The sequence below is a fragment of the Acipenser ruthenus genome, chromosome 15 (assembly GCF_902713425.1).
Source record: "Acipenser ruthenus chromosome 15, fAciRut3.2 maternal haplotype, whole genome shotgun sequence".
NCBI lineage: Eukaryota > Metazoa > Chordata > Actinopteri > Acipenseriformes > Acipenseridae > Acipenser > Acipenser ruthenus.
The window spans coordinates 14,363,502-14,390,161 of record NC_081203.1 but is presented as its reverse complement, the minus strand read 5'-3'; the positions used below and the strand labels follow the sequence as shown (position 1 = coordinate 14,390,161).

At 42.0% G+C, this 26,660-nt stretch overlaps 1 protein-coding gene across 4 annotated transcripts; it reads right to left on the bottom strand.

Annotated features, from left to right (window-relative positions):
• Positions 1-62: 62 nt before the first annotated feature.
• LOC117422533 (zinc finger protein Xfin-like) lies at positions 63-26,349 on the bottom strand. Of its 4 annotated transcripts, none has more exons than XM_034037653.3 (22): positions 26,122-26,349; positions 25,160-25,322; positions 24,716-24,784; positions 22,162-22,272; positions 21,439-21,531; positions 19,001-19,075; positions 18,088-18,174; positions 16,495-16,668; positions 15,711-15,794; positions 15,411-15,494; positions 10,005-10,073; positions 9,554-9,649; positions 8,133-8,171; positions 7,643-7,810; positions 6,830-6,883; positions 6,080-6,133; positions 3,802-4,296; positions 3,628-3,702; positions 3,181-3,261; positions 2,835-2,912; positions 2,343-2,516; positions 63-1,823 (listed from the first exon to the last, which is right to left on the bottom strand). In XM_034037653.3, exons 2-22 carry the CDS (start codon positions 25,272-25,274, stop codon positions 1,726-1,728), a joined length of 2,373 nt encoding a protein of 790 aa, XP_033893544.3. In that variant the 5' UTR covers positions 25,275-25,322; positions 26,122-26,349; the 3' UTR covers positions 63-1,725. The 4 variants fall into 4 exon arrangements, with proteins under 4 accessions (XP_033893544.3, XP_033893545.3, XP_033893543.3 ...); XM_034037654.3 differs by having other exon boundaries at positions 63-1,112; positions 15,711-15,788; XM_034037652.3 differs by having other exon boundaries at positions 63-1,112; positions 26,122-26,348.
• Positions 26,350-26,660: the final 311 nt, after the last annotated feature.

Sequence of the window (26,660 nt, the reverse complement as noted above, 5' to 3'; positions counted from 1 at the left end):
TTTCCATCTACTACCCTGATAAAGCAACGATTATATGCAGCAGAATTAGTCAAAACAAATCATTTGATCAAATCCAAAACAATTTATTAGTTATTGTTTAGACATGTAGAAGAAAAATAACTTCTCTATTTTGTACATTATTTAAAGACATTCGAGTACATGAATTCAAGTACATGATAAAAAATAAAGCGGCTGTACAAAAAAACTCTTTTGTTCCCCTGAGAAATAAACTCTGATCCGAACCTTTTGGTAACCAACAAAGTTCGACAAAGGCCTCTTCATTTACACACTGCTGTTTCTGCTGAACAATCGTTTGCACAGCGCATTCTTACTGAGGGTTTGAAGCTCAGCTGTGAGGTGTGAGCAAACGAAAGCAGACTGGGAGATTGTACATTGCTAAAAGTGTGATGATCCAGGCAAAGCCACAGACCCAACTGATTGAATGTGGATGTAATATCACCATGTGTGCACTGGGGGAAAAAAAAAAGAGCACGCTAAGCTACCAAACACGCAGGTTACATTTCCAAACTGACTCGAGCACAGTCTTAGCTTGTGCTGCTGATACTACACTTCCAAACCTGACTTGAGCATCGTCTTAGCTTGTGCTGCTGATACTACACTTCCAAACCTGACTCGAGCATCGTCTTAGCTTGTGCTGCTGATACTGCACTTCCAAACCTGACTCGAGCATCGTCTTAGCTTGTGCTGCTGATACTGCACTTCCAAACCTGATTTGAGCATCGTCTTAGCTTGTGCTGCTGATACTACACTTCCATACCTGACTCGAGCATCGTCTTAGCTTGTGCTGCTGATACTACACTTCCATACCTGACTCGAGCATCGTCTTAGTTTGTGCTGATGGTACTTGCGCTTGTAGGTTTTGCATAGATGTAAATGTAAACAGACATTTGCATGGGCAACATCAGTCTCTTCTGCCTGTGCAATGACTGCATTAACAACGTGAAGTCGCTGGGTACATGCCAGTGACCAGACCCTTGAAGAATGCAATCAGAGTTGCTTACAGACGCTGTGATGCTTTTGGATATGACCCTGAAGGTGATGTGCAGTTTTGTATTTCTTTTTGCATATGTGACACTTCAGGCTTTCTAAATCTGAAAATAAAAACAACAAAAAAGGTCGATTAATTGTGGGTTAATGGATTATTTAAAATCATTTACTGAACACTTTAGGAGCAACTATGGCAGTTATTGGAAAATCAATTTCAGAGGGTGCAGAAATTAGTTGCACACCCCCTAGTGGTAACTACAGATAAAAAATAAAAAAAAAAACCTCACTTCCAAAATTCTGCTTTCTAAGTAGTTGAAAAGGGAATTTGTTAGTAAGCATGGTAAGTAATGATCAACTAATTGTTTTCAGTGGCTTCTACTGCACTGTGTGTAAAACCACAGGGATGGAAACACTGGATCTGTGTTCCTGTCGTCAGCTCTTCCATTGCATAGTACTAGATCAGGACATGGCTGGAATACCAAGCTTAAATGGAACAGTGTGTCGTCTATTACTGTACCTGAGCCAGGCAAGAACAATGCCATGGAGTAGAGTAGTCACAATCAATATGCAGTCAATTCTCATTAAAGCAACCTCAGATTAAACAAATTAGTTTGAACTACACACGTTCTACATAGTGCTCACGCATCAATGCCATTTCCATAAAGCAGCGTAGGAAAAAGTTTATCTGTAGATTTCAACATTCCTGAGAACACTCTGTCAATAATACAACAAGCTGCGGGTGCAGGTCGTCAGCGTTTCCGATTTGTTCAATACCCTGATGTTGAGGACGTCTTGCTTTCGTAGTTTAAAAATGCCTGTGATCAGAACGGGACATGCAGGTTTCAAGTGCAGTTCATTTGCAATGTATGCTTTTTACAAGTTCACTTACAGCTGTATGTTCAATAAAATGCACAGTACTTCTACATGTGTATTACTTTTCATTGCACTGTGATTGAAATTTGATTTCAGTGTTACTGTGACTTCAACAAAAACTGAAAGTATGCATTTGGCTTAAACTCCTAGTAATAAGAATTACTGATCTGACATTTTTTTGCTGGTCCCTTGAAATCCCCTAAAATGAGAGATGACTATTTGAATCCAAACATTATTTATTCATACATACTGTTCTGTATATGCATCGCATTGCTAATTCCTGATACAATCCAATCACAATGCCATCTACCTCCTAGAAAAACTATAAAATAACTGGGAGATTTCATGACAGAACTGTATGACAAAGGCTCTTTACCCTGAACAGATGTTTACCTTCATTTTACTAAACAGACATCTGGTGAACTCAAGCTGCTATACACTGAAAAAAGGCTTGCACTCACCACAGTGTGCCAGGAGAACGTGCTTACAAAACAGCACACGCCGACTGAAGCCCATCTCACAGTGCGTGCATTTGAACCTGAAGCTTTGAGAGTGAACACAGGCAATGTGCCTGTCAAGGTCCTTTGGCTGCAAGAAGCTTCTCCCGCAGAGCAAACAAAAAACTCGCCTTCTTCCTAAATGAAGTTAAAACAATAAAGATGACATGGGATTTACGCTGGCCGACGTCAGCTTCATTAAAACCACATTCGAGTAGACCCTTCCAAGCATCTCCAGGGGCGCAATGCAAGGGGAAAGACATCTCTGCTGGAGCAGCTTGGAAACATGTGCATCACTGTCACTGCCCGAGGTTACAACGAGCCAGTGAAACATATCATTGTACTGGACAACACCGCCAATGGGACCTGGCTGCAAGAATGAGGAAACCCTGAACCGTCCCCCCGCCCCGCCCCGCCAAGACCCGCTGTGTGCGCAGAGCTAACCTTAAAACTTACCTGAGTGCACCCATTTGTGTTTCAGGAGACTGGAATATAACCTGTGTTCCTGTCCACATACCCCACAGATATACTTCCCTAGAGGAAATAAAGTGGAGAAGGAACGGTTACGTGAAAAGCACAAAGCCCTTTAACCACAAGCTCAAATATCCAATGGCACCACTGTCGTGCACAACTGTAACCTGCTACTGTGAAATAACCCAAGTCTCCAGGAGAACCATTGTCAGAAGGGAAGGCTGCAATGAGGGTGTGAAACTGGGTGCTGCATACAGTACTTCATGAGCACAGAACTTGTAGGTGTCCTAAAAGCAGGTGTTAAACTAACCCGCAGAAAATGAAGACATACTTGCATGCGGCTTTGTCTGCTGAGATCTTGCTGAACACACAGGACTCGCCACGCTGCCCACTTCAATGACTTCATCAGTACCTGTGGAGAACCACTTCATTTTAGACAGGGCTTTTGCACAGTTATCTGTGTTTAGCTGGGCTTCATAGAGAAGATTAGAGAGGTTTCCTATACTTTACAGTTACTAAACAGGGACTTGGGAGCATGTGTGTGCATGCATTCAGGAATCTGACTGGTGACCAAATATACAGACAGTAGGAATGCCATTAGGTAGAGGCCAGCTTTGCAGCTCTTGCACAGGATTACATACAATCTCATTGCACTCCTCCCCACACAGCTATTAAACATGAGAACTCAAGGGATGGGACCTTTTCATGATGATGATGTTTAAAGGCATGCTCAGACAATCATGTTCCTCCTGCATCAGTAAATGTCGCACACCCTTACCTGGGGTCTGAAGGAAATCCGCTTGAGACATCACCAGGGAGGTCACATTACTGATCTGGATCATTGACAAACCATCTAAAAATAACAAGCAGCACGTAATGCACCCTGTCCAAACTTAGTCATTCTACATGCATACTATTGCTAATTAAAAAAGAAAAGACAAGAAAGACTGACCTGAATCGTCAAGTTGGGAGTGTTGATTCATGTAGGTAGAATTCTCAATCACAGTGTCATTAGAGCAAGGCGTGTGCACAGAACTCCCATTAAGAATGTCATTGTTGCCGGGCGTGTGCACAGAACTCCCATTAAGAATGTCATTGTTGCCGGGCGTGTGCACAGAACTCCCATTAAGAATGTCATTGTTACCGGGCGTGTGCACAGAACTCCCATTAAGAATGTCATTGTTGCCGGGCGTGTGCACAGAACTCGCATTGCAAGCATCACTTGAATAGAGCAGCTGCTCAGAATAGCCATCGTAATCTTCAATAGAAGACAGCATGTGCTCTGAATTTTCATTGGAGATTTCATCAAAACATGCAATGAGCATCGAATTCCTCTGTAAAACTGCACTGGGTTTCATCAGGCTCACTGAGTTCTCATTTCTAATCTCACTGGAAGGTGCAGTGGGGTTGGATTGTTTCCTAGGCAGCACAATTTGGATTTTCTTCTCTGTAAATAGCAAAGCAAAATAAAAACAGCACAACAGAATAAAGCACAGTAATAATGGTACTGTCAAACACTGCAAAGCAGTACGGGAGGTCTAAGAAAGAAGCCTTGCAAACTCAGTACATAGCAATGTCCTTGTGAATAGTTACTTCGTAAATATGGCATAACATTTCACTGTTATGTGGAGGAAACACAGGTTTACAGGCTCACTTCTCCAGGCTTGGAGTTATCAATATCTTGTCTTTCGCTTTGTCTAAGTGACATTAAGAATTGGATGCAGCTACATTTTTTCCAAGTTGAATCCTGACAAGACTGAGGTAATGCTGGTCGGCTCCTCACATCAATTAAATAAATTTGGACATTTTATTACTTTTTTACTTTTTTTATATTTAGTCGTCGCCAATTATTTTTACCCCGGTTTTCAGCCCAATTTAGCATGCCCAATTATTATCTGTATCCCCGGCTCACCGCTCGCAACCCCCCCCGCCGACTCAGGAAACGGAGGCTGAAAGACGCGTCCTCCGAAACGTGCTCTCCAAGCCGTCATTTTTCACACTGCAGATCCACAGCAATGCTACCAGACCTATAGTGCCGGAGGACAACACAGATCTGGCGGCTCCGCTGCAGAGCCACAGGCGCCCTATCGGCCACAGGGGTCGCTGATGCGCGGTGAGCCGTGGATTCCCCTGCCGACCTAAGCCCTCCCTACCCGGGCAGCGCTCAGCCCCAGGAACTCTCGGTCACGGTCAGCTGTGACATAGCCTGGATTCGAACCAGCGATCTCCAGGCTATAGGGCACATCCTGCGAGGAGCGCCTTTACTGGATGCGCCACTCGGGAGCCCCAAATTTGGACATTTTAAACTGCATGTAGATGGACTTGAGACCCAGCCTAGCACTACTCTAAAGAATATTGGTATTATTTTTGACCAAAACTTGGCTTTTGATGAGCATATTCGTAATATTACTAAAGTTTCTTTTTACCATCTATGTAATATTGCTCGTATTCACTCCTGTCTTACTCAGATGCAGAAAAGCTGATTCATGCCTTTGTTTTTCTCGTACAGACGATTGTAATGCTTTGCTTGCTGGTGTCTCAAAAAAATTATTTAAAAAAATTAGAATATGTTCAAAATTCAGCGGCTAGAATTTGAACTAAAACCAAATTCACTGATCATATTACTCCAGTCTTAGCCACGCTGCATTGGCTCCCAGTGGAGTTCAGAGTAAAATTTTAAATCCTATTGCTGACTTTTAAGGCTCTGCATTGGTTAATGCCAAGCTATATCTGCAAGCTTCTGGTACCATATACCCCAATGTGCAGACTTCAATCCTATGATTCCGGTCTAGTCAAGTTACCAATAACTAAGCGGCGATCTTTCAGGGATAGAGCCTTTTCATGTCGAGCTCCAAGGCTGTAACCTCTCTGTAACCTCTTTTAAATCTAAGCTGAAAACACATTTTTATTCAATGGCTTTTATTGTATGAACAAATGGTTATGTTTTATTGTTCAGCGCTTTGAGATGCACATGAAAGGCGCTATATAAAATAAAGATTCTTCTTATTAATACTTTTAGTTGAATGCATGAAACAGATACAGAGCTCAGTGAAATCGAGGTTCACACTGGTACTTGTTGATAGCTAGACTATTGTTAATTCAGAGCCCGGCAATCCAAATTGGCCTACAATCCGATCCACGCTGCCATCGCAATCAACTTTCAAACTTCATTTTAGAAACCCGCCTTTTCTAATCCCAACGTTTTTTAGATTATCCCTAAACATACGTACTTTTTCTTTGCTCTTTTCTCCCGGCAGCTTTTTTCCTTTGGTTTTCAACCTCGCCTGTATGAACACAAGGGGTCGTGTTTAAAGTGAGAATTCAATGAGAGATTAAAAAAACATGCTGAAACATTTACAGAATCCAGAGATTGTATCGGGCATACCTGCTGAACACGTAGGGCTTTACAGCAATACTGAGAGCTAAATATTGGACATTGTTTTTAATAGATGGACTTCTTTTCATCAGGTTATTATTGCAAAAGGATTGTCTGCTGTTCTAATCATGTTGATCACAGGGAATCAATAAAACACTTAGAAGAGTCACATACAGGCTGATTTAGACAGACATTGAAGGTTGAATTAAAAATGTTCTTTTTTTAGGATGAAGCGATTTTACATACAGCTCTGACCAAAAGTTTTGCATCACCTAGAATTTTAGGATTAATAAATAATGATATGAACATAAAATGTAGATCTTTTATTTAACAGAATCTAAACAAAGAATCTACAAAATGAAATCGTCAAAGTCTACAGGACGCCAGAACAGTAGTAGAGTATTTCAGTTAGATTTCAAAATGTCACATTTTTCAATTGGTCAGTTTATGGAAAAGTACAAAGCGGTATGTAATTCAATATATTAACGTAACATAATTCAGCAGACTTCAGCCTCAGTATCAGCCCTGTGATGAGATGCGCTTCCCAGCAGTCCTAACAGCCAATCCGTCTGCCATGCTCTAGATCGTTCCCAGACATACTTACTGCTTCCTTGTTCGACTTTCTCAGCTTCCTTTGTCCTTTGGTTCCCAACCCCACCTGTATGAACAATAAGAGTTGTGTTAAAAGGCACAATTCAATAGAACACGTTTATATGTGTGTAAATATTTCACCAGACTGTCAACTGCACGGTTTACTAAATATGTTGTATTTTATTGGGATATTTAGTCAAACATAGGACAGGGATAGATTACCATATTTGTCGATTGATCGATAGCTATAGATATTTTTATTTTACTTAGCAAAAGACATTTATTGTAACACAAATAAACAATTCAAATAAACAATAAAAAACACTTTACAACCCCCCTCCCCCCGACCCACAATCACCGCCTCTTACAGACACATCACCAATTCCCATCTACAACATCTACCAGGATCTTAATGCCATGGCTCAAAAACGTTTGATCAGCCCGATCTGCCTCCAGACTTGGCCATAGTGACAAGTCAGCTTTACATAAATAAAAAAACCCTCAAGAGACTGGTATACTGTGAGAGCAATAACAGGAAGGAAAAGAAAGGGGAGAACCCGACCTACAGAGTGCACAGCTCACGCACACAGCTCCCTCATTCCCAGCACACACAGTGACAGACAGATAGATAGTCAGACACACACACACAGAGGACTACATGGTTTGGTTCACATTACTGACTTGGCATTCTGTCACTTAATTTAGGGATTACTGGACATATTAAAACACTGGGATATATAGGACCATTGGGCTCTGTTACATGATCACGTAGATAATCTGGCGCTTGGCGTGCAGCTCTGCACTAATTAACACAAAGTCACTGTACCTGCGTGGCATTTCTCAATATGTCTCTGCAGTTCTGAGGGTCGGGTATACTGCTGATCACACATGTCACAACCATGTGGTCGGTACTTCTCGTGAACATAAAGAATGTGGTCGTACAAATGCCCTCTGCGGGAAAAATGAGCTCCACATACCGGGCAGCTTAAAGAACCTGTCAGAAAAAAAGGAACAGTTCAGTACAGAGCTATAAGATGTGACACGGCACACAATCCACAAGAATATCTAGTAATCCTGCTTCAGTACAGAGCTATAAGGTGTGACACGGGACACAATCCACAAGAATATCTAGTAATCCTGCTTCAGTACAGAGCTATAAGGTGTGACACGGCACACAATTCACAAGAATATCTAGTAATCCTGCCCCCAAACCACAGTAATAAATGACCCTCTTAATAACAATGTTCAGTGCTATTAAAATGCAGGTTTATTTCAACAGTCCACTCAGATTGAAATGCTAAAAGTAAAGGCAGTACCTTGTATTGCTTGAAGTAATCTCTGTGTGTTGTTTTTTGCTGTTAAGAAAGAAGAGGACACTGTAAATACAATGTTTATTTGATATACAGGTTATTTATTTATTTATATATATATATACACACACCACACAAACACACAATACATTACGGCACACACTGCAGTATCTTCTAAATTTTACAGAAATATCTCCTAGAGTCTAGACCATAATGAATAACGTTGCTCCATTGGTAACACTTCTGTACATTGTATCAAGACTAGAATCTGCCATTTAAAGAAAGAGCAGCTTCAAAAGAGAAGTGTCCGCTTCCTCCATCTTTTTACCTTTGTCTGGTAAAGCTTCCAGGGTTTGAACAGATTAGCAAACGAAAGACGTTTTCCAGGCTTTACTTTCTGAGTGCTAACCAGATCTTTAAAAAAGCAATGTTCCTAACTCTTATTAGCATGACCAACCTGATCGCTGGCTTTCTTGTGGTTTAGTTTTAAACAGGTACATGTATTCCAGATACAACACTGGTGCTTCCCACTTGTGATCAGTAACAGGCAGTGTATTTGTTTCGCATGTGCAATCTGTATATACTCAATTAAAGTCATTTAAAAAAATAAGCCACGAACCAGAATAAGTATAATAAAGCTGCCTCCACTAACAAGGACATCATGTTGGCGCCCATCTCTGGCACGGTTTCTGGTTGACCAGGTTGTCTTCGTTACCTGCAGTGCGCACAGCGGCACCGCGGCTCCGTCTGTAATGGGTTTGCTTAGCATCTCTGTCTCGGCTGTCAAATCAATTTTAACTGCTCAATTAATTTCCTGGTTTCGATAAAGAGGCCCACAGGTTAGCTGTTCTGCAGCCACGCTTCTTTACTGCCCCATCCTCAGATTCTCTCTAGACGAACATGTTTTTCTGTTTCGTTATTTTTCAGCTAGACTTCCTCTGATATATTGTTACTATTCTAACCTCACATTAAACACATCTGTTTACAGGCTTTTGTGCAAATCTAGTAGAATCACAATATCCCCGAATATCCCCCGTGTTTGAGATCTTCACCTGGCAGGCAATTCCATGCATTTAAACTCAGTGTAAAAAAGTGCTTCCTGCCTTCTGTTCTAAGCTCTACTCAGCTTCCCTCGTGATCTTCTCTCTGTGCTACATTTGAAATCGTGTCTTAGGGTAACTTGATCTACACCATTTATGATTTTAAAGATGTTAATCATCCCCTCTTTCCCTTCTTTTTTCAAGGCTGAAGAGATTTAATTATTTTAACCTTTCTTCATAATTCATGTAATTAAGTCCTGGGATTTCAATCTAACCAAAACTTCAGTTCCATTTATACACACACAGTGTAAACAGAGCAAAACTACCATACAGTTCCTTTCATTCTCACTTAAATTGACATTTTCATAAATGAAAAATGAACATTACCTGCAATTCGATGGTCTTTCTTGTGCTTTAAATAGGTATGTCTGGACCTATATATTTTTCCACATGATGGTATTTTGCATGCATAAAGCAATGACACTAAATACAAAAAAAAAAATTAAAAAGTCATATAAATGAAACTGCAAGCTGCAAATGTGATCTAATCATATCCAAGGCTGCTCATTTCACAAGACAAAGAAAGCGCACAATATAACAAACTATACAGAAAGTGAGCTCTCATAAGACACGCCTACATTAACAAGACTCCGTGCTTTTGTATTTCTGCAACAAAATAAAACAGGTTATAAACTTGGACTATCATTCATTACACACAATCGTCTGCTATTTAGAGTAGTTTTGAGATTTTAAAAAAGCAATCTGTAGAGAAGCTGTGTCAGCTGCCTGCTCTTGATACTTTTTGTTTGAGAAGTCAAAATTGCAGATACACACTAACCTGGCTCCTCCTCTTCCAGTTTGATTTTTTTCTGTGTAGATTCCTTGACAGCGGACACACACAGGATAGCTACATTTTTCAAAAATATGAAAAATAATAATCAGTTTCCTACAGATCTCCCTCATTCAGAAACAGAGCGGCACATTCTTATTGAACATGTGCCGCTCTGTTGATCCACGCTCCCATTGTTTCTTGTAACACCGTTTCACACACACTTCCATTCTCAGTTTAAAGTGGTCTGGCTGCAATGTCCCTAACAAGACATTATTGAAGATCCAACATAGAAACTACTTGGCTTCTCCTTGTCTCGAAGACACTGGACTGCACTGAACCGCTGGAACAACACATGGGAGGTGCGACTACCTCCTTCTTAAGTGGGGAATTAAGGAGTCTCCAAACTGTGACTGCGGTGAAGTGCAATCCATCACTCACACCACCGATCACTGCACCACACACGCTCGCAATGAAGTGCAATCCATCACCGACCACTGCACCACACACGCTCATGATGAAGTGCAATCCATCACTCACACCACCGATCACTGCACCACACACGCTCACAGTGAAGTGCAATCCATCACTCACACCACCGACTGCTGCACCACACACACTCGCGGTGAAGTGCAATCCATCACTCACACCACCGATCACTGCACCACACACGCTCGCAATGAAGTGCAATCCATCACCGACCACTGCACCACAGACGCTCGCGATGAAGTGCAATCCATCACTCACACCACCGATCACTGCACCACACACGCTCGCGGTGAAGTGCAATCCATCACCGATCACTGCACCACACACGCTCGCGGTGAAGTGCAATCCATCACTCACACCACCGATCACTGCACCACACACGCTCGCGGTGAAGTGCAATCCATCACTCACACCACCGATCACTGCACCACACACGCTCGCGGTGAAGTGCAATCCATCACCGATCACTGCACCACACACGCTCGCGGTGAAGTGCAATCCATCACTCACACCACCGATCACTGCACCACACACGCTCGCGGTGAAGTGCAATCCATCACCGATCACTGCACCACAGACGCTCGCGGTGAAGTGCAATCCATCACTCACACCACCGATCACTGCACCACACACGCTCGCAATGAAGTGCAATCCATCACCGACCACTGCACCACAGACGCTCGCGATGAAGTGCAATCCATCACTCACACCACCGATCACTGCACCACACACGCTCGCGGTGAAGTGCAATCCATCACCGATCACTGCACCACACACGCTCGCGGTGAAGTGCAATCCATCACTCACACCACCGATCACTGCACCACACACGCTCGCGGTGAAGTGCAATCCATCACTCACACCACCGATCACTGCACCACACACGCTCGCGGTGAAGTGCAATCCATCACCGATCACTGCACCACACACGCTCGCGGTGAAGTGCAATCCATCACTCACACCACCGATCACTGCACCACACACGCTCGCGGTGAAGTGCAATCCATCACCGATCACTGCACCACAGACGCTCGCGGTGAAGTGCAATCCATCACTCACACCACCGATCACTGCACCACACACGCTCGCAATGAAGTGCAATCCATCACCGACCACTGCACCACAGACGCTCGCGGTGAAGTGCAATCCATCACTCACACCACCGATCACTGCACCACACACGCTCGCGGTGAAGTGCAATCCATCACCGATCACTGCACCACACACGCTCGCGGTGAAGTGCAATCCATCACTCACACCACCGATCACTGCACCACACACGCTCACAGTGAAGTGCAATCCATCACTCACACCACCGATCACTGCACCACACACGCTCGCAATGAAGTGCAATCCATCACCGACCACTGCACCACACGCTCACAGTGAAGTGCAATCCATCACTCACACCACTGATCACTGCACCACACACACTCGCGGTGAAGTGCAATCCATCACCGATCACTGCACCACACGCTCACAGTGAAGTGCAATCCATCACTCACACCACTGATCACTGCACCACACGCTCACAGTGAAGTGCAATCCATCACTCACACCACCAATCACTGCACCACACACGCTCACAGTGAAGTGCAATCCATCACCGATCACTGCACCACACACGCTCACGATGAAGTGCAATCCATCACTCAAACCACCGATCACTGCACCACACGCTCACAGTGAAGTGCAATCCATCACTCACACCACCGGTCACTGCACCACACACGCTCGCGGTGAAGTGCAATCCATCACCGATCACTGCACCACACACGCTCGCGGTGAAGTGCAATCCATCACTCACACCACCGATCACTGCACCACACACGCTCGCAGTGAAGTGCAATCCATCACTCACACCACGATCACTGCATCACACGCTCACAGTGAAGTGCAATCCATCACCGATCACTGCACCACACGCTCACAGTGAAGTGCAATCCATCACTCACACCACCGATCACTGCACCACACGCTCACAGTGAAGTGCAATCCATCACTCACACCACCGATCACTGCACCACACGCTCACAGTGAAGTGCAATCCATCACTCACACCACCGATCACTGCACCACACACGCTCGCGGTGAAGTGCAATCCATCACCGACCACTGCACCACAGACGCTCGCGGTGAAGTGCAATCCATCACTCACACCACCGATCACTGCACCACACACGCTCGCGGTGAAGTGCAATCCATCACTCACACCACCGATCACTGCACCACACACGCTCGCGGTGAAGTGCAATCCATCACCGATCACTGCACCACACACGCTCGCGGTGAAGTGCAATCCATCACCGACCACTGCACCACACACGCTCGCGATGAAGTGCAATCCATCACTCACACCACCGATCACTGCACCACACACGCTCGCGGTGAAGTGCAATCCATCACTCACACCACCGATCACTGCACCACACACACTCGCTGTGAAGTGCAATCCATCACTCACACCACACGCTTCTACTGGAGGTACAAATGGAATCTATCTGGCGACTCCAGACACCTTCGAATGGCGTGTGCTGGTTGGTCATGGGAACACACGTGTCTCTAAACATACGTCTGCTGTACTACCCCAGAGGTAAATCCACAAACAGCTTGCTCTGTAAGAACATCTTATTTATTCTGATCCTGAGCTAATGCTCTGGCATCGCAGATGTTCTCCTTGTTCCTCTTTTAATAACCTGACGGGTCAGACAGGAATTGATAGCAGTGAAAACATACAGATCACTGCCCAGATGTTCTCTTTGTTCCTACTGTAATAACCTGACAGGTCTGACAGGAATTGATAGCAGTGAAAACATACAGATCACTGCTCTATTATGCAGACCCGTCAACTCTCCCTTATTTACCGGGACTCTCTCATTTTTTGGACACGCCTCCCAGACAACTCCCAGGACAGATTTTCTCCCGTATTTTGCTCAAAATTCTACTGTTAAACCCTTTTCGGTCTGCAAACCTTTAATTTCTGCAAAAGTCAATTTCTTGCTAACATTTCAGATACTAAAATCATGTATACTGTGTCATGTAAAGTGTGTGGTTACTGCAATCCCAGTCTGTATCTAGCAGGGTTTAGGACCCAGGGGAGCCCTGTGGGAGGAATGCATTCAGTGCGCGAGGCAAGATCACATACTTGACCATCTACGATTGCTGTGCATGCGATAAGCCCTCCTCATCCGGTTAAAAAAAAGATACCAATTTCAAGCTTGGACCACAACATATTCTCAGAGTCCTAAGCAACGTTGGAGAAATGCATACTTTCTGTAAACTATGCAGGATGATTTTAATGGTGGGAGATGGGAGCAAGAATAATGTTTGTGGTAAGCACGAGAGATCACAAAAACACCAAAAAGCCAGCGGCGCTCAGATACCCAGCGCGTCAGTAACATCTTTCATTGCCAAAGGAAAAGCAGAGCTCAATAAAATTATATATGCAGAGACCTTTACATGTTGGGGCTAGTTTAGCAAATCTCTAGTAGACATGTTCCAGGATTGCAGTATTCTGCAAGAAAGTCTAAAAAAGTCACACAAATAGTGAAAGATAAGCATTTCTATTACGATTTCAGCATCAACTGTACTTTAGAAATTCAGAATGATTGATAATAGGTGTTTAGATACAGCAACAGTTTGTTCATTTAAAACAGAATAGTTGACAATGAAATGTTACTGACAGTGGTACAGTAGACTGCGCGTATAGGAACACCTCCTAAGAGAACACCCTTGATTTTTCACATTGTAAATGACCCTCCCTAAAAGAACAGGAACTTCACTTAATAGAACACCTCTTTGGCACAGCTAGTGATTCGTTCACAACTGATACAGTACTGTTTTGTAACCTGAGAACTCATCATCAAACTTAAATTCAAATGTATTCTGATTTCCACAAGTGCACCTCATCGCTACAAAATGGCATGTAAACCAAACTGCAAAACGCGCCACTTTCTCCTGCTACAAAAAGTTGGAAAATGTTCAAGCTCTTGAAAAATACCTGAATCAGACATAAGTCGGCGAGCAATTTGCTGTTTCCCGTTCTGGTGAGTTGCTTCACTATTCTGTTAAATAATTTTGCGCATGTCTTGAATATTGCTCCTGTACAGGTCTTTATAATGAATCTAGAGCTGCTACTGCATTTTGTAACGTGTGTAGGAGTGCTGTGTTAATTTAGTTTGACAGTTAGTTTATTAACGTTAGTTTGTCTGTTACTTTATTATTATAGTTTATTAACGCACACTTGCCTATTGCTTTTCTCTTACTTATTCTATTCATTTCATATGTTGATGCACGTGCGTCATGACCAGTAATACATATTTATTGATTCATATTGTGTCTGGTGGTCGACTCCTTAGAGGACACTTTGCTTGCTTCCCGAGGGGTGTTCTCTTAGCCGGAGACGACTGTATTATTGATGCACCACATATGTGCAGAGTAATGAATAACATTGCAATACCAAGTTGTTGTGTATTTTGGCTTTATTTATTTAATTTTTTTATAATGTAGAGTTTCTTGTTACGAAGTTGGTGCCATATCTCGACCTTCGATGACGAGGTCAAGTGCAGTACCAAACTCAGCCTTTAGGTTGGTTGTGTGATGAAAGTAGCTAAGCCAGCTGTCTATGCTTTGCTGTCGTGCAAAATCAACTACAGTGGACCTGTTTACAAAGTATTGATTACAAATCAGCCGCCTACAACTGCAGTACAATAAGAACCACGTGGACCAGGAGAGAACTGGATTGTGAAGCATGTCACGGTTGTTTTTCTGTTTGATATTTTTCCTTTTTAAAAGCAATAAGAAGGAGCACCATAATAGTTGTATGCCTTTGCCTTATGTCGCTATTTGCTTGAATTCAGATCACTAAGATTTCAGTTTACAAATGCTCCCTTATTTTGAAAACTCAATGTTGGCAGGTATGCTTACTGTGAGGCTCTGGCTTGATCTCCAGGTGCATCCTTTTCCTTGGGGGTGATGATGTCACGCTGCTTATACTCAGCAAGGCTTCATCTTTCAAAAAACAAAGGTCAGTGAATAACAGAATGTGTTTCTGCATCTATTACTGAACTTTGTATACTGTCTACCAGATGACACTTGTGCATTTTATTTAATATTTTATGGACCATGAAAACAAAAATATGTTAAGCAATGCTAAAGAGTATTGCAAGATGCAGCGAGAAATTCCTAAATCTCCTGCAGAGGGTACCTTGAATACGCTACACTTACCTGCAGGCTCTTCCTCATTCTCCAGCTTGATCTCTTTAGGGACGTGTGAGGCAGGTGCAACGGGAATAATGAAAGAGTCTGTATCTTTCAAAAAAGAAACATAAAGAGGATACATCAGACCTGCAAACACTGCAACACTGCTAAACAAAATGACAGTGAATACCTGAGCCAAGTCTGCATGGCTCAAAAACAGCTTCTTAAAAGTCAAGCAGCACACTGAAGCACAGGGAAGAATCGCCGGCAGCAGGACGGATATACAAGGAGTGACTGCTTTCATGTGCAATACCAGCAAAATAGCAAGTGTTAGACGGCTAAAGGCATGCAGCTTGATACAGCAACAAGCCATGTGTGCCAGCATGGAAAGAAGATCTCTCTGCATGCAGCTTGAGCCAGTCCACCCATTTACTGTGAGATGAACTGTCACATCTGTTCACAGTAGAAGCTGGAACAGCAATGCAATAGCGTTTTATTTCCATCCCTGTCGTTTATGTACATACAAGTGGGATGACTTATCCTGACAAAAAATAAATATAAATGGCTCTTGCTGAAATGGTCACTCCAACTAAAATGTTGGGCTTACCTGTACAGAAACGCTTTATTTTTATTTTTATAAAAATATGCAAATTCAAAACGACGTCAACACTGTGACGGAGACAATAAATCAACTCGCAATAGTCTCTTTGCAATGTTGAAAATGTGGGATGGTCCACTGAAGCTCTACATGCATTCTATATGCAGCATGTTCCGTACTTGCTAAAGCTAAAAGCCAGTAGCGAGGGTATACCTTTATGACGTCGGTCAAGGTGGTTCATCAGTTGAGATGGTCGGCAGAACTTTGAACAGCAGAAATCACAAGGATACGGTCTGTACCTCTCGTGCACAAAATGAATGTGGTCCCGCAAACCACTTTTGCGGGAGAATCGAGCTCCACACTGCTGACAAGTTAAGCCAGGAATCCCTTTTATAAAGAAAACAGCAAAGTATAACAAGACATCACCATCAGATTCAGAAGAACCCGGCAAGCAACAGCCGAGCCTCATTAATCCGGATTAAAAACAAAGAAGAATATTAAACCACTTAAAGAATAACTGTGGTTCTACCAAGGACCACTGTACAGCAAAGTCCAGTATTTCACATGGGAACTACAAGGACATGTAAAGTAAAGGGTGCATGATGTCAGAAGATTTGTAAAGATCCTTACTGGGGCTCTTCTTGTGATTCAACCCCTTTTCACTTTGTTATTCTGTTTGTTTTTTGGATACAGCAGCTTCTCTGTGATCTACACCTGTCCCACTGCCGAGAGGCAGTAGAATGGATTCAAGGTCTTCACGCCAAACTGCCATTAGATTTTTTTTTTTTTTCTTCAGGAAGCAGAATAAAATTGTTAATGTTCAAAAACAAAAACAAAATAAAAATGTAATTAAAAGGACTTATCTGTCCCTAATTTTTTTTACCCCGTTTTTCTACCAATTTGAAATGTCCAATTGTATTTTTAGGCTCAGCTCACCGCTACCACCCCTGCGCTGACTTGGGAGTGGCGAAGACGAACACACGCTGTCCTCCGAAGCACGTGCCGTCAGCCAACCGCGTCTTTTCACACTCCAGGCCCGCCATGCAGCCAACCCAGAGCTACAGCATCGGAGGACAATGCAGCTCTGGGCAGCTTACAGGCAAGCCTGCAGGCAACCGGCCAGTCTACAGGGGTCGCTGGTGCGTGGTGAGCTGAGGATACCCTGGCCGACCTAAGCCCACTCCCCCCGGGCGACGCTCGGCCAATTGAGCGCCGCCCCCTGGGAGCTCCCGTCCATGGTCGGCAGTGGAATAGCCTGGACAGTAACTGGCAACATCCAGGCTATAAGGCGCATCCTGCACTCCACGCGGAGCGTCTTTACAGTTTTAATTAATTTCACAAAAAAATAAAAATAAAATAAAATTAATAAATTAAATTAAATTAAAAAAGCATTTGTGTAGAGACCTTGATAGATCTGGCTCACTGTCTTCCACTCTATAGGGAAACCAGCATTTATTATCATCATTGCAAGAACACTTCCTCTGAATGTTTCAAGATGTAAATGCAGCTTTTACAACTTTGTGTAAAACAGTCACCGTAGAGCTGAAGTTTCAAATCACTGTGAGCAGCAGTTTGAGCACGAAGCGGCTCACTCCCATTACAAACCAGTCTGAGTAAAACTTCAAACCAGACGTTCTTTCACGTGTGGCTCAAACTCTAACCCAGGGATTTCATATGTAAAGAAAGTCACTGCAGCTGTCAGCAGCCAATGACACCCAAAGCCTGAACATCCCTTCAAAAGGGCATCCACTAAAATGGTCAGTTTAGCTGTAAATAGCATCTTTATATTAAAAATGGGATACACACCAGGGGATGGCAGCTTCTGCACAATCATCTTCTCTGCTGTTGTGTTGGGGCTCTGAGTCTCTTCAATGGATGCTTCCACTTTCACATCTAGAAGATGGAAACAGCATTCATTTTGCTGTAGAGGCTTCACCTCACAATCGCCCTGCCTGACAGCTCAGACTATGCACTCTACCCTCAGACAAGCACTGCACAGAATATCACAGGGGATAAACACAAATAACAACATCAAAGAGCAGCCTGACAGCTCAGACTATGCACTCTACCCTCAAACAAGCACTGCACTGCACAGCACATCACAGGGGAAAGGGGGTGTATTCCAATTGTTAAAACATACCGAGGCACACTAGCAAGTATTGCCCCAGTACATGCTGGGAGGTTGGGTGTTCTTTTTCCTATTTAGACATGAGAAACCAGGACTTCAAAATAGAGTAATGTATTCCTGAGGGAACAGCGTTTAATGAGGTTAGGTAGACTTCAGTGTGAGGAGCTCTGCCACTGAAGGCTAATGTTATTGATCCATGTAGTGTTGAAGCACCGTAGGACATGTGAACAGAAACACCTCATCTTAATTTTCATAATACTTCATTTCTAACTAGTTGAACAACTGACATTGGTTCTGTAGAATTATCTGTTGCAGCTTAGATCATTATTATTAACTGTGTTTACTAATGACTCCTTCTGAACCAACCTATGTATTTGGCTGGAGCTGTTCGTAAGCATAGGAGATAATATTGAAACACTAATAATAGGATATTAAATCAAGTAAGAAATGTAATATTATGTTACTGTATATGTTATACACCTGGGATTTGCATCATTGTAAAGCTATACTCAAATCATTTACACATGCACCCACTCCTTATGAGTTAAAGGCCGTAGCCAACGAGTGTTCATGAACCGGAAATGTTCTTACGTGGCTTTCGTCGATATAGGCGTCCACTTTTAAAAGAACTGCTCATCAAGACGGAATTCACCTTGCCTCGTGTGCCTGCATTTCACAATAAAAGAAGACACAAGAAAACAAAAAAATGGTTTTGTCAGTTTTTAAAAACAGTGATCATTTCTAATAAATCCTTGATTGACAAGGTTTCACAGAATTCAGAATAAGTGATTCTCAAGTTACCACTCTATCACTCAGGAGCACTCGCGCCATCCTGACTCACTTGTTGAGAGGCAGACTTTGCACAGCAAGCCGGAATGAGTCACAGCAGTATGCACGTGCTCAGGTAGTGGACGAACGCATCACAGCAGTTTACAATTGGTTAATGTGGCAGGAATTTAAGAAGATAAGAAAATCATCATAATTCTGGATACCTTTCTAATTCGAGGTAAAGCTTCAGCTCCGACGGCAGAAACGAGTGCGAGATGAAGCAGTTTACCAGCAACAAAAGAGACCTTTGAAACGTTTTATGACTGACTCTGAATTGGTTAATTACCGAGTTATAAAGGGAGTTGGATTCTTGCAAGAGGGACAAAGGCATTCAGCGACGCAGACATTCTGACAGAATCCTTGGTTACGTGTCTCAAAATGATTTCAGAAAATCTTCCTAAAAAAGAAAGGGATGCAATTCGGCAGCTGGCAAGGAATGTTCCAATCAGTCCAGCAACAATAGTGTCCCGAATAAAGGAAATGGCTGAAAATGTGGAAAATCTGCTTCATTAGAACTCAGCGAGCGCCTGTCTTTCAGCATTGCACTGGATGAGTCGACAGACATTGTGGATATTGCTTAGCTTTTCATCTGGGTAAGACACCTGACAAAAGATGGGACAATAAAATAACTGCTTGCCTTATATCTGCGAAAGATCACACCAGCGGTAAAGACTTTATGGATGCCTTTCTTGCAGTGGCATTGAGATGCGATCTACCAGCGGTAAAGACTTTATGGATGCCCTTCTTGCGGAGGCATTGAGATGCGATCTACCAGCAGTAAAGACTTTATGGATGCCTTTCTTGCAGTGGCATTGAGATGCGATCTACCAGCGGTAAAGACTTTATGGATGCCTTTCTTGCGGAGGCATTGAGATTCGATCTACCAGCGGTAAAGACTTTATGGATGCCTTTCTTGCAGTGGCATTGAGATTCGATCTACCAGCGGTAAAGACTTTATGGATGCCTTTCTTGCAGTGGCATTGAGATTCGATCTACCAGCGGTAAAGACTTTATGGATGCCTTTCTTGCGGAGGCATTGAGATTCGATCTACCAGCGGTAAAGACTTTATGGATGCCTTTCTTGCAGTGGCATTGAGATTCGATCTACCAGCGGTAAAGACTTTATGGATGCCTTTCTTGCGGAGGCATTGAGATTCGATCTACCAGCGGTAAAGACTTTATGGATGCCTTTCTTGCAGTGGCATTGAGATTCGATCTACCAGCGGTAAAGACTTTATGGACGCCTTTCTTGCGGAGGCATTGAGATGCGATCTACCAGCGGTAGAGACTTTATGGATGCCTTTCTTGCAGTGGCATTGAGATTCGATCTACCAGCGGTGAAGACTTTATGGACGCCTTTCTTGCATTGGCATTGAGATTCGATCTGGATTTGGGAAAACGTGCATCTTGCACTACTGATGGTGCTGCAGCAATGACAGGCTCTGCTGTTGGATTCTCAGCTTTGCTGCAACAGCACCTGTTGGATTTGTTACACCCAGACAATCGGCTGTACGCATTCCACTGCATTATCCACCAGGAAAGTTTGTGTGCGCAAAGGGAACAATGAAAGACTGCATGGATAAGGTAGTGAAAATAGTTCATTTCATCCGCGCAATAGCGCTCAATCACTGTCAGTTTCGAGAGTTTTTGCTGGAGGTTGATACTGAATACACAGAGATCGTATATCATGCTGAGGTACGTTGGCTAAGTCGGGGTAATGTTCTGAAGAGATTTGTCTCTTTGCTGCCGCATGCGATTGCCTTTCTGAAAGAAAAGCACAAAATCTCTGTTAAATGTTTATATATATATATATAAAAAGCACTGTTTAATGTATTATTTGTTCAGATATATGTTAGAAAACGTTCCCACTGTTTTATTTATTTGTTAACACAGTATTGCACAATTAAGCGCTGTGTGTAACTAAGGCCACTATGACCCTTTTGGTATGTGTTGACCAGAATTGTTCTGCACATTGGTGCTGTCACTTTTTCTACTTTCAATCAAGGATCTATTTTTAAATAACACCTTGCATCAAAAAAATTGATTCATAATAATTACCTTAAAATGAGCAAAATACATGCAGAAAAAATAGCAATGTGGCACGTTCAAATACCAATTTTTTTTTTTACTTTTAGGCAAAATTCCGATCTTAATAACCCTTGTCCTTAAAAGAATTTCCAAAGTTAAAAGTAAAAACATACCGTGATTTTCAGTTTTCTCCACTGGATGGTAAACCTGCGAGTTCTGAAGCACTGGTTTCTCATTGTGACTGAGGCGACGGTTTCTGGCACGTCCTGTAAACAGATGAAAACATGTGAAGCTTAAACACTGGGAGCAAACGTGGGCTTCCTTTTCAAAGCCATTACAGAATGGTGTTAGTTAGACTGAACTACCTGTACGTCTCCCTGCACAGTCCTGCATTACCCAGCTAAACATACCTTTATAAACCACATGGACTGTCAGCAAAGGCTGCTTTCTGAAAATGCTGAGTGCTTAGAATTAAATACAGAAATGAAGGGCATTCATGAAACGGAAAATTACAAATAGTTAACAAAAAATAAAACACACAGCCCGATGCTCTGAAAGCTCGCCACACAGACTCCATCCTTGCCTGATCACGTCTTGTCAGATCACACCAGATCATCCAAGAGAAGCCTCTGTTTCTCTCAACAAACACCATCATTCTTTAACCCTTCTGCTATGAGAACCTTAGTTTCATGCTCAGAAAATCCAAACGTTCTTTTCCTGAATGGATTGTAATCTTCTACCTCCAGCTGTGGCGGAATCTGAAACAGAATCGAGCCAGCGCCTTTGATATGTGCGAATCGTGTTACACCACAGTAAAAAGCATGAAGCTGAACGCATATCGCTGTTTAGACGCAACAGTAAACCTTGTATGCAAAGTATAAAACAAACTGACTCACGAGACATGATGGGGTTGCCTCCCAATACTGTGGTGCTATGCTCTTCTGCATGTTTCAAAAAACTTCGGAAATACTTGTAGGATTTTCCACAAATGTTGCACGTTGAAGCACCTGCCAAAAGAAACCATGGTTAGATTAAGACAGCACACACACACACACACACACACACACAAAAACACTGACACAGAGAACACACTGACACTGAGACACACACACACGTAAGGTATAAACCATGACGGGCCGTGCGGTTCCCATGATACATATCACGCCTGGTGTGGTGATAAGGCCCGAGGCGTAAGCCAAATATATTAAAGGAAACAGGTGGAATGTCACTCATTTTTGGCAGTGGTTTTGTAGCTAATAACAAATTAAATGGCAGTTTGTCATGGAATTTAGAATGTAGTAGTGCGTAGTGATTTATTCAGTGTGAAGCAGCTCATTAGTATGCAAGCCATTGTATATGCTATGTAATAAACGAGAACCAAAAAAGTTTTTTCCCCCTTCATCTTACAAAGCCAAATAGACTCTCAAAGATAAGTGGTTGAAAATGAAAGCAACACTTTCATTGTCTCGGCACTAGCAGTGAATATTCTCTCTCTCTCTCTTCGCCGAACGCACGCAAGTTCAATCACCAGGCTTATCTGAAGCGTCTTTGTGATTTGTATTGAAATGGCACTTGAATTGGTTTGGTACTAAACTTTCCGCAGCTAAAACAGAACAGACAACACACTGTGGCCTTTCTTCTCCGTTTTAAACATTAACAGTCAAGCCAAAAGAAATGCAATCTGGGTCACATGTGTGTGACCTGCTCAATAACTTGAGATCATGCCTGTGTTTCCTCTTCCATGTAACAGAGGCATGCATCTTAACAGAACCTGATGAAGCTATTCCGATCCACTGCACTAACACGCCTTTTAACGCTAACCCAATAAATATCAGGTGTGTCGCAAAGGGGTCTTGCTGTATATTGAAACGGTTGTGTTTCAAACTCATTGCTAATGACACCGTCCACTAACACTAACTGGCTGCATTTTCACATGCATTAGCAATGAGTTTGAACGAAAAACAAAAAACACAACCAATTCAATATACGATGAGACACACCTGAGATTTATTGGTGGCACCCAATTTGGGAAACACTGGCTTACAGTATACCAAAAAAAGCAAATTAAAAACTAAGTTCATATTTTTAATGACTCACTTTGGCTACCTTCCGATTACATGCAAGCTAATATTTCCAAACTGTCAATTACATGCAAGTAAATCTATGTATAACAAACATAACCTGGCATTATGAAACACTTAAAGTAAACAGCATGCTGTTAGTATTAATAAATAGCTATAACTTACATTGTAGCAGTACTAAAACTTGTATTTCTCAATAATGTATTCGTATAATCACTACAAGTTAGCACAGCACTCTCCACCAGGACCCCGTGGAAACACCAATCAACTGAGACAACGCTGGTGTGCAATGCATTATGGGTGATCTCAAGCAGAGAGGAGAAAGCGCAGAACAGTAGTAATTAATTATTATTTTTTTATTATTGTGAAATTTCTCAATCATGAGTCTTAATAGTATCATATATTTAATTTGAACATTGGAATCTTATTGTCTGTAGAGTGGTTGTGAAATACCCCTCCTGTCCTCCGAAAAGGGAGTTCACGACTGAAAAAAACACCAACCTGAATGAAATTAATGTTTATTTTTAATTTGATTACGATATGTAACTTAGATATAATAATCTTCATGCATGCCCCAGTGACATTATATATATACAACTGTAAGTCACCCTGGGTAAAGGCGTCTGCTAAGAAATAAATAATAATAATAATAATAATAATAATAATAATAATAATAATAATAATAATAATAATAATATTGTAGCAAGGCAGGGAGGGGGTTAAAATCCTTCCTGCCAAAAACACGTGCAAACGTGTGTTAATTGTTTTGTTAATTATTGTGTTAATTGTTTTATTGTTTTGGCAGCTGGCCTGTGCCTCTTCCTGTGAGGTATAAAAGCCTCACAGATCGTTCAGTCAGGGCTGCTGTATGGGTAGGAGAAGCAGGCTGTGTTCTACCAGGCAGTCATGGGAAGGACTGTGTGTACTGGTTTTGTAAACTGTGTGTTTTATGTCGAGGGGTACACTTTGTACTCAGGGCTGTTTCCTGAAAGTTTAGTTAGCTCCGAAGGAGTTAGGTTTTTGTTTTTGCTTATTTTATCATGAATAAAAGTGCATGTAAGCGCTAAAACTGAAGTTCCTGTGCCGGCTCTACGTTTTTAAAGGGGCAAACGAACGTGAGTGGAGTTTTGTTACTATATATAATATATATATATATATTTTTTAATAGCTACTATGTTTCTCCAAATCTATAAGATGGTGCATGTTAATCTCAGTTGCAATCTGTGACTGACATCAAAAATATGATTTGACATGCTTGCTGTGTGAGTGAATATGTTAATTATGCTTCATCATGAACAGATGTATTGCTCAATCAGGGGAACCTACACAGCCGATACAGGCGCACTGATTTCACACTCCGCTACACTACCTCTGGAGTTGTTTTCTTCAAGATTATACAATTCATCTTCTGGAGTTCTAATGTCATCTTTTGGTGTTCCTATAAGATAAAGTGTAAAAAAGAAAACTCTTAAGAACCCATTGTTCGTAGCTTTGTTACACTTCCATAGTACCAGTTATATCTGCAACACCACCGTGGATTGAATCTACCAAGGCTTAACATTGTGGCTGCACTGATAAACATTAAAACGACCACAACACAATCTCCAGGTAACGTGTTCATGTGCTGTCATTCAGAGCAGCAGCACAATCTCCAGGTAACCTGTTCATGTGCTGTCATTCAGAGCAATAGCAAATATGTCAAGACTCCTGACCTTTTACAACAGTGTGAACATGACTGTTATCATTATTACTGCCATCGTTTAGGGATGATTCTACAGCTGTGTGCATGCTAATCCGCATCATTATACTGTACCTGCAGCCGGCTCTTCTTGCACAGAGCAGAGCTGCCCATCATCTCCAACCACAAAGGCAATCACTTCGGTGGCAGGGTGGTGCACATCCTCTGCCAGGCCATGCTGGGGATTCATGTCCTGCAGACAGGGCTCTCACATCGGACACAGACCCTAACAAACAAACTAAAAGACAGAAAAATTAAAACCGGTATTTACTATTATTAAAGAGATTTCAAATTAGGAGAAGAAAGGTGCAACCCCTAAGAATATATTGTCATCTTCGATTTGTACTCAATGTCACAAGCGAACTGGTCTCTCCCTAGGTTTTAGTTTTATCTTTGGAATGCCCAGATCAATAGTATTCTGGTATTCCCATCGCTAAAAAAAAATGTATTCGCAAAAGAAAGAAATCCTACACATGGGGCATCTTGTGGCTTGGAGTGGGTTTTCATTGGTGTATCATTAGAAGCAGCACCTAATGAGATCGCCCTCTCTCGCTATCAATTAGTTAGAACAAGAGATCTTACTGAGAGATCTGACTCCGGAGTACAGATGTAAACAGAAGAAGTCAATTAAAGACAGTCTGGAACAACCATATTCAATTTATTTGCTCATGTGTATAGACACATCTGTGCAGTTCTTTCTATAGTACTTCACCAGACACCTATCTAGTTTCCTTAGTTTAACTTAGGTACAGTAGATTATGCACGAAAGTGTTCTTTTCCCAGCTGGTGGTGCAGTTACTGAACACAGAGAAAACTTTTATCTACGTTTTAGATGTATACAATCTAGTGCTTTTTACCTTTTTTTTTTTTTTTTTTTTTTTACATGCTGCTCTTCAGTTTTCAGTTAAACGAGTTTTTACACAAATCATAACTTACGTTGGCTAACATGAACAAATACCGCTTTATTCCATTACTTGTGCAAACACTTGATTAAATGTATTACTAGCCACCATTTATAGGCACCCGGCTATACTTACGTTGTTTTGGTTTTTATTCTCCAAACAACACAGAAAGCAGACTCTGCGTTCAAACAACTTATTTATTTGCATAGAGTTCTGTTGTTCCAAGCAGATAATATTATTACAGCGCTTTCGAAGCAATGTTTTCCCCCTACTCATTTCGGCAGCAATAATTTTACATTTGAGTTTTATCTGCGATCTCGCGAGATGTCTTCTTCCGTTCAGGGTTTGTTGGCGCATGCCCTCTAAATGGAGATGATGCGCGCCCTCTACCTTATATATATATATATATATATATATATATATATATATATATATATATATATATATATATATATATATTGTAGTTCTTTCCTTATAGCTTCTCCCATTTCCCTATGCTTTTTATGAATTGTAATATACACTTCTCTTTCTCCGTTTGTTTTTCTCTCCCTTCTACCTTCAGAATATCATTTTCTGATGCTACTTTGATTTCTGTATCCCTTAAACTCCTATTTAATCTGTTTCTTTGCATTTCCTGAATGTATGTTCTCTTTCCACTGTATTGTCATCGCGAG